Source organism: Tripterygium wilfordii, chromosome 14 (genome assembly GCF_013401445.1).
Source record: "Tripterygium wilfordii isolate XIE 37 chromosome 14, ASM1340144v1, whole genome shotgun sequence".
Lineage (NCBI taxonomy): Eukaryota > Viridiplantae > Streptophyta > Magnoliopsida > Celastrales > Celastraceae > Tripterygium > Tripterygium wilfordii.
Genome location: NC_052245.1, coordinates 4,529,426 through 4,546,773, shown reverse-complemented (window position 1 = coordinate 4,546,773; position 17,348 = coordinate 4,529,426). Strand labels below are relative to the sequence as shown.

The 17,348-nt window shown below is 37.4% G+C and overlaps 3 protein-coding genes across 4 annotated transcripts; all 3 read left to right on the top strand.

Annotated features, from left to right (window-relative positions):
• The first annotated feature begins 2,998 nt into the window (after positions 1-2,998).
• Positions 2,999-6,290, top strand: LOC120014615 (protein trichome birefringence-like 33). Its single transcript, XM_038866619.1, has 6 exons — positions 2,999-3,253; positions 3,336-3,546; positions 5,043-5,214; positions 5,326-5,525; positions 5,617-5,775; positions 5,860-6,290. The coding sequence occupies exons 1-6, from the start codon at positions 3,082-3,084 to the stop codon at positions 6,197-6,199; spliced, it is 1,254 nt and encodes a 417-aa protein (XP_038722547.1). The 5' UTR covers positions 2,999-3,081; the 3' UTR covers positions 6,200-6,290.
• Positions 6,291-10,286: 3,996 nt separating this feature from the next.
• LOC120014780 (protein trichome birefringence-like 33) lies at positions 10,287-12,817 on the top strand. 2 transcript variants are annotated; one of them, XM_038866837.1, is made up of 6 exons: positions 10,287-10,547; positions 10,621-10,840; positions 11,487-11,658; positions 11,762-11,961; positions 12,063-12,221; positions 12,306-12,817. In XM_038866837.1, exons 1-6 carry the CDS (start codon positions 10,376-10,378, stop codon positions 12,643-12,645), a joined length of 1,263 nt encoding a protein of 420 aa, XP_038722765.1. In that variant the 5' UTR covers positions 10,287-10,375; the 3' UTR covers positions 12,646-12,817. The 2 variants fall into 2 exon arrangements, with proteins under 2 accessions (XP_038722765.1, XP_038722766.1); XM_038866838.1 differs by having other exon boundaries at positions 10,288-10,547; positions 10,630-10,840.
• A 594-nt stretch (positions 12,818-13,411) lies between these two features.
• LOC120014134 (probable leucine-rich repeat receptor-like protein kinase At5g49770) lies at positions 13,412-16,549 on the top strand. The gene is made up of 14 exons (XM_038866055.1): positions 13,412-13,505; positions 14,185-14,308; positions 14,444-14,515; positions 14,629-14,703; positions 14,808-14,879; positions 14,959-15,120; positions 15,210-15,284; positions 15,368-15,439; positions 15,534-15,605; positions 15,688-15,756; positions 15,844-15,918; positions 16,004-16,075; positions 16,170-16,307; positions 16,418-16,549. The coding sequence occupies exons 1-14, from the start codon at positions 13,412-13,414 to the stop codon at positions 16,479-16,481; spliced, it is 1,236 nt and encodes a 411-aa protein (XP_038721983.1). The 3' UTR covers positions 16,482-16,549.
• The last annotated feature ends 799 nt before the right edge of the window (positions 16,550-17,348 follow it).

Here is a 17,348-nt window from a genome sequence, read left to right as displayed (position 1 = left end):
TGGTTTGCTTATTAGGTCCATAGTTGGTTTTTGGGTCCATTACAAGTAAATATTTTATTCAATCTGTACATGTCCCATTTGTTCAGTTAAACGTTGATTACTTTTACATTTGAAACTCATCTTGTAAATATTGTCACTTCGATAGCTGTTGTGGCTATGTTGAATGAAATGCTTTCTTCAGCTATCTTCTTCTTGTCGGAATATAAGCATGCATAAAACAAATGCTTGAATTAAAACAGAGCACAGTAGCATATATATAACAAGCAACAACAGCACGGTAACATACAAGTACAAGAATTATTGCTTGAATTAAAATACCAAACCAAATGTTGAATGAACTGGACTGGAGATGAGGGAGCGAGGTATGCGTTAGCAAATCTCCTTATAGAGAACTTGTTCCAGCCACTTGGTGCCTTTGCTATCAGGACAATCTCTTCCCAAGACACAACGCTCCACACCACAAGTAAGCGGCACTGCAATACTGATGGACTCAATCGAACCAATAAAGAACATACTCTCAAACTCAGATTTTTTGGAATAAGAACTTGGACTCAAGAACACAAGAAATATGGAATGCAGAGTGTAGGAAGAGAGAGTTTTCGAAGGAATATTCAAAATTCTGTATCTTCTAAATGGTTATTGTGACCTCTATTTATAGTAGAGACCCTCCACCCACTTCCCCAAAAATCAGCAACTATGCTGATTTTTTGGGTTTACTTAGTCCAAAATCATCACATGATTTGAGCCATAACTACCCCACTAAATGTGGGGTTGACTCAACCAATACAAGACTCATTCAACACACATGTTCCAACACTTCTTCTCCAATCTCTGATCTTCTTCTTCTATCTTCTATAATATTTCCGCAATATGTCAAATTACTACATGGTATCGGAGCCTTTGCATCCTCTAGGCGTTCTTCCACCAAGATCTTCACAAACTGGTGTTCTTCCACCATGAACTTCTGTTACAGGTGTTCTTCCACCAAATGTAGTCTTGAATGGTGTCCTACCTCTTGTTTCTGATGCAGTAGCGAAGCCACCAATTATATGAGAAACTTACAACCTCCACCTCATACTCAACACTTGCCTCACCCCCACCCCCACCCCCAAACTATGCCTCATCCTCAACCCGTGCCTTTCCCCACATCCATCTATTCCACTCAAACCACTATACCAGCATATCCATATCCATCACCACTAAATCCATTCACAAATCCCTACAATTTCCTGCAAAGTGATTTTTCTATCCAGAAGTTAATGTCTTTAGAATTAACTTGGATCTAACTATCACACATGGAGTTGCAATTTTCTCAATGCTCTACAAGCAAGAAACAAACAAGGCTTTGTCAATGGTTCCATACCTATTCTAGAAATTCAAGATCCAACGTACCAACTCTGGCTCCAAGCCAATAGTTTGATTAAAGCTTGGATCACTAATTTTGTCTCTCCTCAAATTCTGCCAAGTGTATCTACCTAGAAATCGGCACAAGTGTTGTGGTTAGACCTCAAAAACAAGTATTCAGTAGTTAACGCCACAAGAGTTTTTGAAATTTTTCGAGAACTTTCAAACATCAAACAAAAAGAGCTCACTATTACAGAGTATTATTCAAAGTTAAAGGCATTGTGGGATGAACTTGAGGAATATGAACTTATTCCATCATGCAAATGTGGCATTTGTGAAGCTCAACAAATGATCAAAACCAATAGAGAAAATCACAAGCTCATGCAGTTCTTGATGGGTCTTAATGAAGAATATAGTGGCATCAGCAGTCAATTGCTACTCATGAACCCTTTTCCAGATGTAAACAAAGGTTTCAATGCCATTGTACAAGAAGAAAGCAAGCAAAGGGTTATTAATCCAACCATCAATGATGAAGCAATGGCAATGGCAGTAAAGAAGTTCACCAACAATGGAGTTAACAAAAGAAAACTTCTAATATGAGTCATTATTTAACAGAAGGATAGCATGGGTTCTTGTGCCAGCGCAAGAACAACTTGCAGACTTCATCTTGCATGGAGATGGAACTTGTGAGAAAGAGAGGGGGTTGTAGGGGAAGTGAGATTTAAAAAAAAATATTTTAACCATGTGCGGCAGCGTACCCTGATCATCATTTCTTTATTTCATTTTTGTCCTTAAACTTTTTTACTCTTAAAATCATCCCTCAACTATTCAAAGGTATCACATTCGTTCTGCAAATGATTCCAACATCAGAAAAATCATATGTGACTTCCCATTTGGTGTAATTTTTACATCTGTCATCCCATTTGATTTAAATTTTACACATGTCATCTCACAAAATCCCCAAAATACCTAATTCTTTAAAATCCTTAAACTATTTTATTGTAGTTTAAGCACTAAAAATGCTAGACATAATATTGTTCACGTTTATCAAAGTTTTACACATGTCATCTCACAAAATCCCCAAAATACCTAATTCTTTAAAATCCTTAAACTATTTTATTGTAGTTTAAGCACTAAAAATGCTAGACATAATATTGTTCACGTTTATCAAAGTTCTCTATAGGGATAATATTGTTCACGTTTATCAAAGTTCGTCAACTAAGATTACTCCGATATGTCAAATAGATGTCACGTTAGATTTTTCCGTCTACTATCTCACTTGAAGGACGAAATAGATACTTTTTAATTGTTGAAGAACGAAGGGAAGAGCCACAAAAATTTAAGGACGAAAGTGAAACTATGAATATAATTGAGGGATCAAATTTATATTTTGTATATTGAAAATGTATATTGGAAATTGAAAAATATACTTATTTTAATTTTCTTTTTAAAAAAAGGTGAAAGAGGATTCATCACATCGTATACTCTAATATGTTGTAGTCTAAATCCTTAAGATATGCCCATAGATCATCCCTTGTGAATACCCTTTAGGAAATAATTAAGCCATAAATTAATCTCTTTTTTCTAATATAATTGACCAAAACCTCACATTCATGTGTCACGTCGAAGCATGTGCTTGTACCTCTATTTCATAATCATTCATTCATTGATTCATTCAATTCAACTACACATATTAAATGTCAACAAAAACCACCCCCAAAAATTACACCAAACAATATGAAGTCACCGTTCTCATCTTCCTCCTCAACTAGAAAAACTAGACTCTCTCCTTACCTCTTCACCCTCTTGGCCTTCATCTTCTTGGTCGCCGTCTTATACGGCGAGGACTTCCGTTACATACTCAGCCAACTCGAGCTCAACTCAGAACGGCCACTCGTTGAACCAACCGGTGAGTTTAATTTAACTTCGTGGGGTCAACTCGATATTGTGTGAATTTTGAGGGGGGTTTAATGGAATTATAATCTTTGTAGAGAAATTGCCGTTTGCCATAGGGAGGGAGGGAGAGGTGGAAGGGTGTGACGTGTTCAGTGGGAAGTGGGTTAGGGACGAGTCGAATCGGCCGCTCTATGAGGAATCGGAGTGTCCGTACATACAGCCTCAACTGACGTGCCAAGAGCATGGAAGACCTGAGAAGGAATATCAGTACTGGAGATGGCAACCCCACGCTTGTTCTCTCCCCAGGTTTGTTTTCTTTTCTCTCTCAAAATTAGAAACAAAAGAGTTTATTGTTTCGAGTTTAATGATATAATTAATGGAATCGGTGAAGGGTTGACCGGTGACGGAGAACCAAATGTGTGAACCGATTGGTATATGCCGTCATTAATGGAAATTTTCATGTCTGAGAGTACCGGCCGGCGGCCGGCTATGTCATCGATAGTCATAAATTCGACAGACAGAATCTCTAGGCCACGTGTACGCGCTCAAGCCTAGCAGAGTCCAAACTGACGTGGGCCCATATTGTCCACGTGGTACGACATTGTTCTTCTTGTCATGAACGTTTATGAAGAACAACTTGCATAAATTGAGTTGACACAATGACACTTGACATCTAAAAGACTAAAACTCGCGCACCAATATGTGTGGGCCGATAAACTGGTCTAATGGGCCATGTTAGTCCTCTAAAATCATTTCCAATTTCAATTTGTAGTTTCAAATTAGAAATTAGAAATTCTTGGTAGATTTTCTTTGTTTTGGGGATGAACTATAATTATACATGCATATTTTATTTGTGATTAGATATGTGTGTATATTTAAAGGGGTGAAGCCAGGAAATAATATTGGGGTGGGCTAATCCTAAAATAATACCACTTCGGTCCATTCAAAAAAAGTTTTGCTGGGTCTGAGAGCAGTGCTCTCGGTAAATTTTTTCACGGCCATTTACAAAAGCACATTTACTTAAAATGATATTATAGATGAACAACTACTAAGTAAACATAACAATTTTAGCTGTTAAATTAAATGTAATGGAATGTCACTTACATTAAAATGCTTTTGAAGTTGTGGACATGTGCTACTTTATTTGTTATTCACTCATTCTCGTCTACAATTCACAAAATCCATTGGCTAGGTCATTTTTAATTAGCAATTTTGCATGCTGCACCATTATCCATCTTTTAAAATACATGGGAGAAAAAAATATTTCATTCCATCTTGCCGGAATCAAGAGTTGCTGTTGAATAAGATTTGAGGGTTAGTTCAAGAACAAAAACGTCATTGGACCCATGATAGACTAGGAGCTTAATGGGTAGAAACATGTCCAAGTTTATATTTAATGACTCATACGTAATTATATAAGCCCTAATCATCAAAAGAAGTCGGTTTGATATCAAATTTTAATCTATACCCAAAATGTTGTGCTTGATATTAATTGATTTAGAAAAGTTTATAATATAAATTATGTTAAGTGTATGTATTTAAGTATATATATATATTTTAAAATGAGTATATTTTTTTAAAAGCGAAAAACTGCATTGGGTTACAGCCCAGTGCAGTCCCACCTCTCCACCTATGTGTGTGTGTGTCTGTATAGATATATCCCTGCTCTCTGTATGTAGTTGGGGTCCGAAAGAGTGATCCCCACTGCTGTTCCCTTTTTTGGAGTTGGAATTGGATTTAAGCAACAGACATCCGTACCTGAAAATACTTATATATATGTGTGTATATGTTTTTTTGTTCAGTTTCAATGCAACATTGATGCTAGAAAGCTTGCGAGGGAAAAGGATGATGTTTGTAGGAGACTCATTGAACAGGGGTCAGTATGTATCAATGATATGTCTTCTCCATAGACTCATACCAGAAGAAGCCAAATCCATGGAGACTTTTGATTCACTAACCATCTTCACTGCCAAGGTTTCTTTTCACCACAAATTTCTTTCATTAATTGATCTAAAATATAATTACTTCTGTTCCCTTTTTTTCACCTTTACTTTTTTTTTTAATTACGTTTGTATATAACAATAGGAGTACAATGCCACAATTGAGTTCTACTGGGCACCGTTTCTTTTGGAATCAAACTCAGACAATGCTGTGATTCACAGAGTATCGGATAGGATCATACGGAGAGGATCCATAAACAAGCATGGGAAGCACTGGAAAGGAGTCGATATTTTGGTGTTCAACACTTATCTTTGGTGGATCACTGGCCACAAGATGAAAATCTTGTATATACATACTTAATAATTCCCCTTCTTCATCATTTACATTGTTAATTTGTGGGACAAAATGAAGGTAATGTTATAAATGTTGTTGTAGGCAAGGGTCCTTTGATGATGAAGTGAAAGAGATCGTGGAGTTGCCCACAGAAGATGCTTATAGAATGGCAATGAAGAGTATGTTGAGATGGGCTAGGAAAAATCTGGATTCAAAGAAGACTAGAGTCTTCTTCACTAGCATGTCCCCTACTCATACAAAGTAAGTCGTGTGGTTATATATTCTTAATTGGTATTGCACATCTTGTAAGTAATACTAATATTTGAAGAAATGGATTGATTGTAGGAGCATAGAGTGGGGAGGCGAACAGGGCGGAAACTGTTACAACGAAACAACAGTGATTGAAGATCCTAATTACTGGGGATCCGATGCTTGGAAAAGCATAATGCAAGTGATCGGAGAGGTGTTTAGGAAATCAAAATTCCCAATTACGTTCCTGAACATCACCCAACTTTCGAATTATCGGAAAGACGCGCACACGGCAATCTACAAGAAGCAATGGAATCCATTGACACCAGAGCAGCTTGCAAACCCAGCTAGCTATGCTGATTGTACCCATTGGTGCTTGCCAGGACTTCAAGATACCTGGAATGAGCTTCTTTTTGCTAAGCTCTTTTATCCTTGACATGTAATTATTAGCACTTCATTATTTAAGCATTTGATGTGGCCATTACATGTAATGCTCACTTAATGGAATCAATTAAGATTTTTTTTTTTTGCGTGATTTCCACCACCAACCCACCATCATCGAGGTACCCAAAATTATAACTGAAGCAATGAACTCTAATGGAAGTATGGTTTACATAACTTTTCCTTTGAAAAAGAAAAAGCAAAACATGAAGGGATGTGCATTTCCTGATGTTAAAAATCTTATGAGAATTGAAAATTTTCTTTTGACTATAACGCATATAATTGCTGTGCATAGGAGGTTTTTGGCACTGGGGAAGTGGCGGACGAACTTGTTGGATAAGTCTCTGAAGCCGACAATGCTATGCCGAGGTAGGCCTATTAACCAAGTCCTCACTATGCCCGTTAGAGATGCTGGGAAGACCTTACATAATTTTGCTTCAGTAATCGCCCTCAAACTCCATCATGAATTTAAAACCCATGACGTGATTGAAAGGGTTCGTTGTTCCTTCATACTTTAAAGTTGGTCGGCATCTCAGCATGCTGGAGCCCTAGGGACAAAGGTGTAAGAGAGCTATCATAAACTGAGCTCACGAGGGGCTGGTCCTGTAGTTCAGCAAGCTTCCTGTCCATCATCTCCTCCATTTTCCTCCTAACGTCACCTTCGTAAGCCTTCTGGGTAGTACCTTCTCTGATGATTCCAATGGAGCCCATAGCTCGAGGATGGTGTCTTGGATTACTAGAGCAGGACCTCCTATCCTCCTTACCATCGTGAGGATTCTAGTGCACATGCTCTTGTTGTTGAGGCCGAGGAGCATTCCTCATCTCAGTTAGAGCATCCATCCACTACATGATCTGGATGAATTGCCTTTGAGTTATAGGAGCATCAAGATTCTCGTGATCCACATGCGCACTCTGATCATCATTTCAAAGAGTATTCCAATGATTGAGATCAGCAAGTAGAGAGTCATTCTCGCCAGTTCGGTTTTGAGGACTAATTGCCCTCGAGTTGTTGCCAATATGTTGACTTTTTGCCCTAACCAGTTTTCAAAATTGTCTCTGGTTCCAAGGACATCATAGGAGGTAGAGCCAAATTCAGGAATATCCTTGTTGTGCTAAAGGGTGATCTGTGCAAGGAAACATATAAGTTATGGGGGCTCCGAGGGTGTGCTCGGGGGGATCGCTCTGATGCTCAAGTAAGTAAACAATAAAAAAGGAGAGCGCTCGGTGCTTCTCTCTCAAATTACTATTAACTATGCTATAAACACGAAGAGTTGGAATTGTTTACCTATGGTGGGGGTCCCTTTTTATATAAGTTAGAAGAGTTCTTGTTATGGTAGGAATGTATTTCCTCTCCTTAATCTCCCGCGAAATCATGGAAGATTGAATCCTATCTTAATTTCTTTCCTTAATAGAGTTGGTCCTCTTGTGGCTCTTGGTCTTTGGATGAGTTATTAGATTTCCAAGATGTCGAGCATGGTGCCCGGTCATCTTTCGAGGGTGGCTCCTTGGTCATGCCAAGGAACTCTTATCCTCATCCTTACTGAATGCTCGCCCTAGGGTGCTTGTCTTCGAATGCCATACATCAAGACAGGTGGCACATTTTTGAGTGGAGGTCATTTTGGTATCATCAAAAAGGGAAATAGTTTAAAGACAATGTGGGTGTAGAGGTTGATGTTTCTATCTAGTTCTAAGGGAGGGAAGAAGTCGATCGATCGATTGACGCATGTCACCTAAAAGTTGGCTTCGGGACTCTATTTTGTAACACATATTTTGGGATTTCTTTCTATGGTTTTAGAGAGAGAAAAAATAGGGTGGTGAGAGCTTTGTAACATTAATCTTGAGTGAAGAAGAGTGTAATTTATTGTGAGATTCTCGAGAGGGGATGATTGAGGCTTTGTTGAGCAAACTTGGAGATTGTCCAAGAGGCTTGGTTTTATTCATATAGTGAAATCCTCGTGCAACCCCATGGACTATGCTTGGTATAGCCAAACCACGTTAATCTCAGTGTCCTTTGTTCTCTACTTGATTTACTTCCGTTGTGTGTGGTTGTTTCTTATTTTAGTTCTATGTTTGTCCCAATTGAATTATTGCCAGTTGTCAATCTTTGTCGTATTATAATTTGTGTGGTTTTCACTACGCTATACACCAACAAACGAAAATGAAACCATATATATAGTTCAACGTCGAAAAGTTATATTTAACCTTCGTTTTTTTTTTTCTCTCTATTTTCCATGGATGTTGTAGTTATTGTATTTTCTACATTATGTTCCAAGAAACCTGCATGTTCCTGCTTGCGCGTTGGATTCTTCTTAGGTCATCAGTTTGTGTATAGAGATTGAGGAATTGAATTTTCTACAGCAGATTCTCATATGTTCAGATATTGCTGGCAAGGTTGTTAACAGAGAATATCAACAACAAATGCAAAAGTCTGCATTATTCTCTGAATGCATTATTGACAAAAGTTGTTAGCATACCAAACATACTAAAAATATATAACATTCTTGTTAGTGATGCATACCTTTCTAGGTTCCAACTATCTTAACACCTCATCTTCACCATTGTGAAGCCTTACCGGACACCTTGATGATTTGTTTTGTGATTATTGTAGAAGAGCTGTCTCCATTTTTCTTCAAAAGTATTGTAAGAACAGGACCACCTAAAAGAGTTTTCAGAAAGATAAATAAAATGCTAGGAAAAGAGAAAAGAAAGATTGAATTACAAGCTTAGCTCACATTGTTGTTATGAGGACATATATGAATACAACAGCACAACAATCTTTAATTTGTTGGTGGTTGTCCATTTAGTCATTTGTCATCATGAACATGGTGACATTTCTAATTCATTGCGTAAGGTAGTTCTTAGTCAAACCATTTGGGTCATATGATGGTTGGGGAATTTCTTTGGGGACAAGTCGTATGAGCTTGAGATGTCTTGACTTCGATTATCACGGAGAATAATACCCTTGCAGTCACACGTGTTTTGGTCCAATTTACCCTTTCACTAGATGGGATAAATTTCTATGCACGCTGGCATGGCGGGCCGATTTTAAAAGAGAGTATTTCTTAGTTAATTACTAATTGAAATGATGTGAAAATTGGAAGTTGAAGTCATACGAGGGAGGTAGTATGTAAGACTAGTGATGCTAACCCATGAACCATACCAGTTGACCCTGGACTACTTTTTTGGTAATAAAATTCAAAGCATTAAGCCGTCAGAGCAAGCAAAATGATTAGACAAATGAATACTTGTCAGTGATATGATTAATACTAATTCATAATCATTTTAGGTGATCATTTATATTGTGTTAATTAACTAAAACATCATAGCTGTGTTCATGTTGTGGGTGTGGGATTAACATATATAATTCCCAACCACTTTGAAACTGATATCATACCAAACACGCCCCAAATCAACCACTACGTACCTAAAACAACTTAGAAATGAAGTCACATCTTTGTCTACTTTCTTCAACTTTTATGCAAATAATCTTCACACACCCAGAAAGAGAAGAGTGTGAAAAGTTAAGTAAAATGATAATGATATACCGCATCTCCCAAGACAACCTTAACTTACAAGACAACATACATCATAACATCATATGCTTCAATTACACCCACTATGCTTATACATCATGTCCACTACCACTCCTTCACAATTTGTCCAACTTCTTTTTTCAAAAACATAAATGATCGAAAGAATAATAATGGCTAAGATTAATAAAGTTCTTTTTTAAATATCGTTGAGAAATACTTTTTTCATTAGAATCACATCTTGAGCACACATATACTTAATTAATCCAATTGATTGCCAACCGAGTCACCTTTCGTTGGTTAAGATTAATAAAGTTGGATGGTAATGTTTAGGTGAAATTATTGATCCGTTTAGGTTTTATTTTTTAAATTCTTAAATTAAGTCAATCAAATTATAAGATATCAATAATATATATATATATCTTATATGTTACCAAATCCCATCTCCAAATTATAAAGTTTAGACCAATAATTTAGGAAATAATTAGGCCATAATCAATTAATATATTTTTTAATATAAATAAAAAAACACACATTCAAGTGTCACGTCGAAGCATGACCTTAGATCTCTATTTCATTCGTTCATTCAACTATACACAAATATCAACAAAAACCATTTCCAAAACATCATATCAAAAAATATGAAGTCGCCATTATCATCTTCTTCCTCAATTCGAAAGACTAGACTCTCTCCTTACCTCTTTACCCTCTTGGCCTTCATCTTCGTCGTCGCCGTCTTATACGGAGAGGACTTCCGTTGCATAGTCAGCCAACTCGAGCTCAACTCGGAACGGCCACACGTTAAACGAACCGGTGAGTTTAATTTAATTTTATTGGGTAAATTTGATATTTTGTGTGAATTATGGGGGGTTTAATGGAATTATAGTTTTTGTAGAGAAGTTGCCGTTTGCCATATGGAGAGGGGGAGAGGTGGAAGGGTGTGACGTGTTCAGTGGGAGGTGGGTCAGGGACGAGTCGAATCGGCCACTTTATGAGGAATCGGAGTGTCCGTATATACAACCTCAGCTGACTTGTCAAAAGCATGGAAGGCCTGAGAAGGAATATCAGTACTGGAGATGGCAACCCCACGGTTGTTCTCTCCCCAGGTTTGTTCTCCCTCAAATTTTAGCTTTCGAAATTAAAAATAAAAGAGTTTCTTTTGGCGGTACTGCATTTATTATTAAATTCGACTTTAATAATATAATTAATAGATCGATGAGGGTTGACCGGCGATGGAGAACCAAATGTGTAAAATGGTCGGCATATGCCGTAATTAATGGACATTTTCATCTCCGAGAGCACCGGCGGGTGGCCGGCAATGCCATCGATATAAACAGAATCTATATGCCACGTACCCTAGCGAAGTCCAAACTGATGGGCCCACCATTGTCCACGTGGCACGCCATTTTTTCATGTGCATAAGTCTATGAAATGAAGTATGAACTATGAAATACCAATATCTTGTCATGAGAGAATTACGAATAGTTCATACGACATTCATATGTGAGATGTGTGAGGTGTTTTATAGAAGTCTCCAGCCAACCCAATCTCCATTTCTCATGAGAAAATAAATGCATTAAAATCTAAGACTCGCGCACCAAAATATAATGTGTGGGCCGATAAGCTGGTCTAATGGGCCGTGTTGGCCTCTAAAATCATTTCCAATTTGTAAATTGGAAATTCTCGTAGATTTTTTTTGGGGATGAACTGCAATTATACATGCATAATTTTATTTTATACATGTTTGTTCAGTTTCAATGCGACACTGATGCTAGAAAGCTTGCGAGGGAAAAGGATGATGTTTGTTGGAGACTCGTTGAACAGGGGTCAGTATGTATCAATGATATGTCTTCTCCATAGACTCATACCAGAAGAAGCCAAATCCATGGAGACTTTCGATTCACTAACTGTCTTCACTGCCAAGGTTTTTTCCACCACAGATTTCTTTCATTAATTAATCTAACTTACGATTAATTCTGCTCTCTTTGTTTTTTTTTACCTTCAATTAATTTTGTACATAACAATAGGAGTACAATGCCACAATTGAGTTCTACTGGGCACCATTTCTTCTGGAATCAAACTCAGACGATGCTGTGATTCACAGAGTCTCGGATAGGATCGTACGGAGAGGATCCATAAACAAGCATGGGAAGCACTGGAAAGGAGTTGATATTATGGTTTTCAACACTTATCTTTGGTGGATGACTGGCCTCAAGATGAAGATCTTGTATATACATACTTACTTCATTCCCCTTCTTCTTCATTTACATACATTCTTCAGTTTTTTTGTGTGATAAAATTAAGGTTATGTTATATATGTTTTTGTAGGCAAGGGTCCTTTGATGATGAAGCGAGAGAGATTGTGGAGTTGTCCACAGAAGATGCTTATAGAATGGCAATGAAGAGTATGTTGAGATGGGTTAGGAAAAATATGGATCCAAAGAAGACTAGAGTCTTCTTCACTAGCATGTCTCCTACTCATGCAAAGTAAGCCATGTGGTTATATATTCTTATTTAGTATTGCACATCTTGTAAGTAATATTGACAGTCGAAGAAATGAATTGATCGCAGGAGCATAGACTGGGGAGGCGAACAGGGCAGAAACTGTTACAACGAAACGACATTGATTGAAGATCCTAATTACTGGGGATCCGATGCTCGGAAGAGCGTAATGCAAGTGATCGGAGAGGTGTTTAGGAAATCAAAATTCCCAATTACGTTCCTGAACATCACCCAACTTTCGAATTATCGAAAAGACGCGCACACGGCAATCTACAAGAAGCAATGGAGTCCATTGACACCAGAGCAGCTAGCAAACCCAGTTAGCTATGCTGATTGTGTGCATTGGTGCTTGCCAGGACTTCAAGATACCTGGAATGAGCTTCTTTTTGCCAAGCTCTTTTATCCTTGACAATTAATTGTTAACACTTCAATGCAGTTGGAGATCGAGTGTGTAAATGTGTTTTTCTTTTCTTTTATACAAGGTCTCATTCATAGAGAGAAATCTAAAGTCTTTTTTTCTCTTGTTTAATATTGTTGATTAATAATGCATTACCCACATTGTTTTGTGCTTGATGGCACTATATATTGAACCAAAACATCAAGGAACTCATTCAAATAAACATGTAACAATGCATTTGTGAATATGCATGAAGGAACAAAAAAAAGAGTGTACATATATTGAAGACTCCGATGCTAAAAAAAAAGACCTTTAATGCATGCAACAATTGCACATTAATGTTGCAATTTGGACCAGAGAGGGAGCCGATCGATCGGCCATGCTGTCAATTTTCTGTCGTGTGTGATATTTTTGTTAAGAAGGATCTTGGACAAATTTCCCAACAATATTCACCTCCAGATAAATGATTCTAAACCCTGCAATTTTGATTGACAGACTAGAGAAAGATAGCTCCGAGCATTGTCAGCTAAAGCGAGCTTTGGACATCATCAGAGTGGATTCACTTAAAAGACAAAATCAATTGGGAGAGGAAAACAAGAGGTGGTTTTTTCCTCTTTTTTGGCTGATATTTTCTTGACAGAAGTCTTTTTAACTTTTCAATTGTCTTGACAAAAGTATATGCCATTAGCTATTGCCGGCCGACCATGTTATAAGCCAAAAATCTGAGAGAAAATTGTGGTGGAGTTGATTCTGATTGAAGCTGTGTGGAGAGCTAGCTATGGCTTCTGCTGCACCCATTGGGCTGTTCTTATTTCTGGCGTTGTTTTGTGCAAGAATTCATGTTATTGTGTCTCTTACCAACGATGGAGATGGTCAGATAACTTGATCTTCTTATTCTTTTTTTCCCTTCTTTCTTGTATGTGACTGAACATGAGTATGCGTGGTTTATATTTGTGATGGTCTTGTCTTCTGTGCCCCTAATGCTGATACAATTCCTGTTAGTTAAGTATATTTAATGTACAATTTATTAGCATAGATTGAATTGCAGAAATTTTGCAGACACAGTAACTCAAAGCAGATATGATTTATATGAACAATAAATAGAGTCCAATGGTCAACTTTGATGGTTTGGAATTTCACAACTCTCTGCATGGACGAACTTTTCACATTTCTGTCTAATTTAGAACAAAACTTAGTCTTATGGCATTCTTTTATTACGAAACATTCTATGAAAACAAAACTAGCACATTAGATATTTAAGAACAATAAATAGAATACAACTGTCAACTTTGATGGTTTGAAATTGCTCAACTCTCTCTATGGACAAACTTTTCACGTTTTTGTTCAATTTGAACCTTGAATTAATGCAACAACATTTCTGAAGATGAAAGATCACAATTCTGATATCATTAATAGTAGTCTACTTTGTTAAGAGTATAATCTTTTCTGCTGGTTCTCATATGTTGTGGCATTAGACATCTTAAACAAAAATTGCTTATGATTTCAAACACTTAATCTAAGAACTAAGAAGTCATGTTTTTGGGGGAGCAGCTGCTGCTCTGCAATCTATGAAGAGCTCATGGGAAAATACACCTCCAACTTGGCAGCAGTCGAACGATCCTTGTGGATTCCCCTGGGAAGGAGTCACCTGCAAAGATTCAAGAGTTACTGCATTGTGAGCATTATGATGTCGTTCTTGTTTCGATGCTCTCATGATCGATTAATTATGTTTGTTTTTGATATAACTTTGACGTTGTCTATGAAACTGAATCCTGCCATTGGTGGGCGTTATGCATTTGCGCTTCTTCAGGGGACTACCAGCAATGGGACTTAAAGGGAGACTAAGTGGTGACATTGGTAGCCTAACCGAATTAATATCCTTGTAAGTTCCATTCTTCTGCATCCAATTTTGATGTTTGAGCAGTGAATCTGAATTAGTTTTGAAGCAATGCACTGCCGTTTGTTTAAGTTAGAGAATTATTATTGTGGTTGCAGGGACTTGTCGTATAACAAAGGACTCACAGGTTCACTCACTCCACGCTTAGGGGATCTAAAGAACTTGAATATCCTGTAAGACTACAATGCAAGCTAGTTTTGCATATTTTGCATATACCCACTTCTGAGAACTTAAGACTTCTATAACCAAATGAAGTATATGCTTTTTCATCCTTCAGGATCTTACAAGGCTGTAGCTTCACCGGAAATATTCCGAGTGAGCTTGGCAATCTTGCCGAGCTATCATTCCTGTAAGAGTTTTGAAATCGAGAGTTCTGCTACATTAAATAGACCTGAAATTCTTACTTCATATTTGGCTATGTTTGATAGGGCTTTGAACACAAACAACTTAAGTGGTGGAATACCTCCTTCTTTGGGGAAACTTTCTAAACTCTACTGGTTGGATCTAGCAGAAAATCAGTTAACAGGACCACTTCCCGTATCAACAGACACTACTCCAGGCTTGGACCAACTTCATAAAGCTAAACACTTGTGAGTACCCTTTATTTTCCAACCCATTTTGATTGTGGAATTTGATGATTGTTCCAAATAATCGTTTTTTCTTTTTAATGACCATGTAGTCATTTCAATAAGAACCAGCTTTCTGGTTCCATCCCTGCCCAACTTTTCAGCTCAGATATGATACTGATACATGTGTAAGTAGACACAAACTCATCCTTTTATCTCTATTATCAAATCAAATACAGCAAATGAGTCTTGAATTCTTTTTACTCGACAGGTTATTTGATAGTAATAAACTTACTGGAGGAATTCCCGCAACAATAGGACTTGTTCAGACACTTGAAGTTCTGTGAGTAAAATCCACATCCACTTGCTCTTTCCTTTCTCAGAATTGGTCTATCCCAAAAATGACTGAGGTGCATGCTGATTCTTGTCTCCTGCAGTCGACTTGATAGAAATTCTTTAACAGGAGCAATACCATCAACTATCAGCAACCTTACAAACATCAATGAATTGTAAGTATATATATGTCTTCAGAATAACATTTGAAAATGGCTAAGGGAATTAGTCCTCCTAATGCCATGTTCACTTTTTTAGGCATTTGGCGCAAAACGAACTGTCAGGCACCGTACCGGACTTATCTCCAATGACTTCTCTAAACTACTTGTGAGTGAATATCATGGAAGTTGCAGTTCTCAGTTTATTGTGCTTCACCTCACACATCTCCACGACCTTTTTTTTATGTCTCTCCAGGGACCTTAGCAACAATTCCTTTTTAGCATCAGAAGCTCCGGCTTGGTTCACATCCTTGACATCACTCAACACTTTGTAAGTCTTCAACTTGTATTGATTGAATGCCAAAACCTTCATTGATCTGTGATCTTTATCTCATATGGATCTTCAATGCAAACAGGGTCATGGAATATTCATCACTTCAAGGGTCTTTTCCCCCAGAACTCCTCTCTTTTCCAAGGATACAAGTAGTGTAAGTCCTTATTAAGTGCAACATGTTGCTGTGAAGTGACTAATACCAGTCCTGGAAACAATTAGTCTGAAATTTTTCAATCAAATTTTGACAGGAAACTGAAGAACAATGCATTTAATGGCACGCTGACAATTGGCGGAGCCAATTTTAGCCCACAATTGGAACTTATTGATCTGGAGAACAACCAGATTTCAATAGCAACACTTGGTTCTGGCTTCAATACTACTCTAAAGTAAGATAATTTATTTCCAAGCCGTTATATACATTGCTGATGATGTTTTTATGTCTGTCTTGTCTTTTTTTTGGTCTATCATTCTCATCTATCAATCCTATGTCATTCAGACTCATGGGAAACCCAGTCTGCGACAGTGCGCTTGCGAATACTGTTTACTGTCGTCCTCAGTGAGGCCATATTCATATTCCACCAGCTTAGCCAATTTTTGAGAGAACTTGTCCTCCTGATCATCCGAAGCTCAGTCCTCAGAGTTGTGGTTGACTAATTCTCTTAATATTATTATTACAGGCTCATTTTGTTTTAGAGTTTCCAAATTCTATGTTTTGGATTTCTTCCACCTTGACAGTGAAAAAGACAAATAGATATAATTGTATTCTTGTATTTTTATCTTATATTCTCAAAAAAATAAAATTTTCATCAGTATGATATTCCTCATCATCCTTTGGGTTTAGACTTCTTCTACGGGCCAAGTCAACCACTGTTCATTCAAGGAGCTGCTCTTTGGGCCACGGATAGATCATGGAAAATTTTAGTCACACCCCATTTTTTATTAAAGACACCCCGTCAATTGCATTTTACAAGGGATGGTCAACTCAAATTGGGGTGTGTTTAATAAAAACTGTGGTGTGACTAAAGTTTCCCATAGATCATGGACCATAATGACCAAATTTCTTTTAGCCCAGCCCAAAGCCCATATTTTGTTGCAAACAAAAACTGATTCACTTCGGGGTGGCTTATGGACTTAGTATACTTTGTATAATTTCCGTAAGTAATGAAATTTTTATCAGAGAAAAAAAAAATCTCATTTTTGGAATTAAAACAAGGGGGTTGGATATTTAAAGACTAATAGGGCGTTTTTGGGTGGGGCAACATAGTCTGCCGCACAGAGTCCCCAAATCTCAACATAGGCAGTCGCTCAAAGTTCCCAAATCTCGAGGGTCCCATATTTAAAAAAAAAAATAGTACTATAATAACCATAAATTCATTTAAGCCCCATTTACAGAAAAAAAAAATAGTCAAATAACTCCCAATCCATGT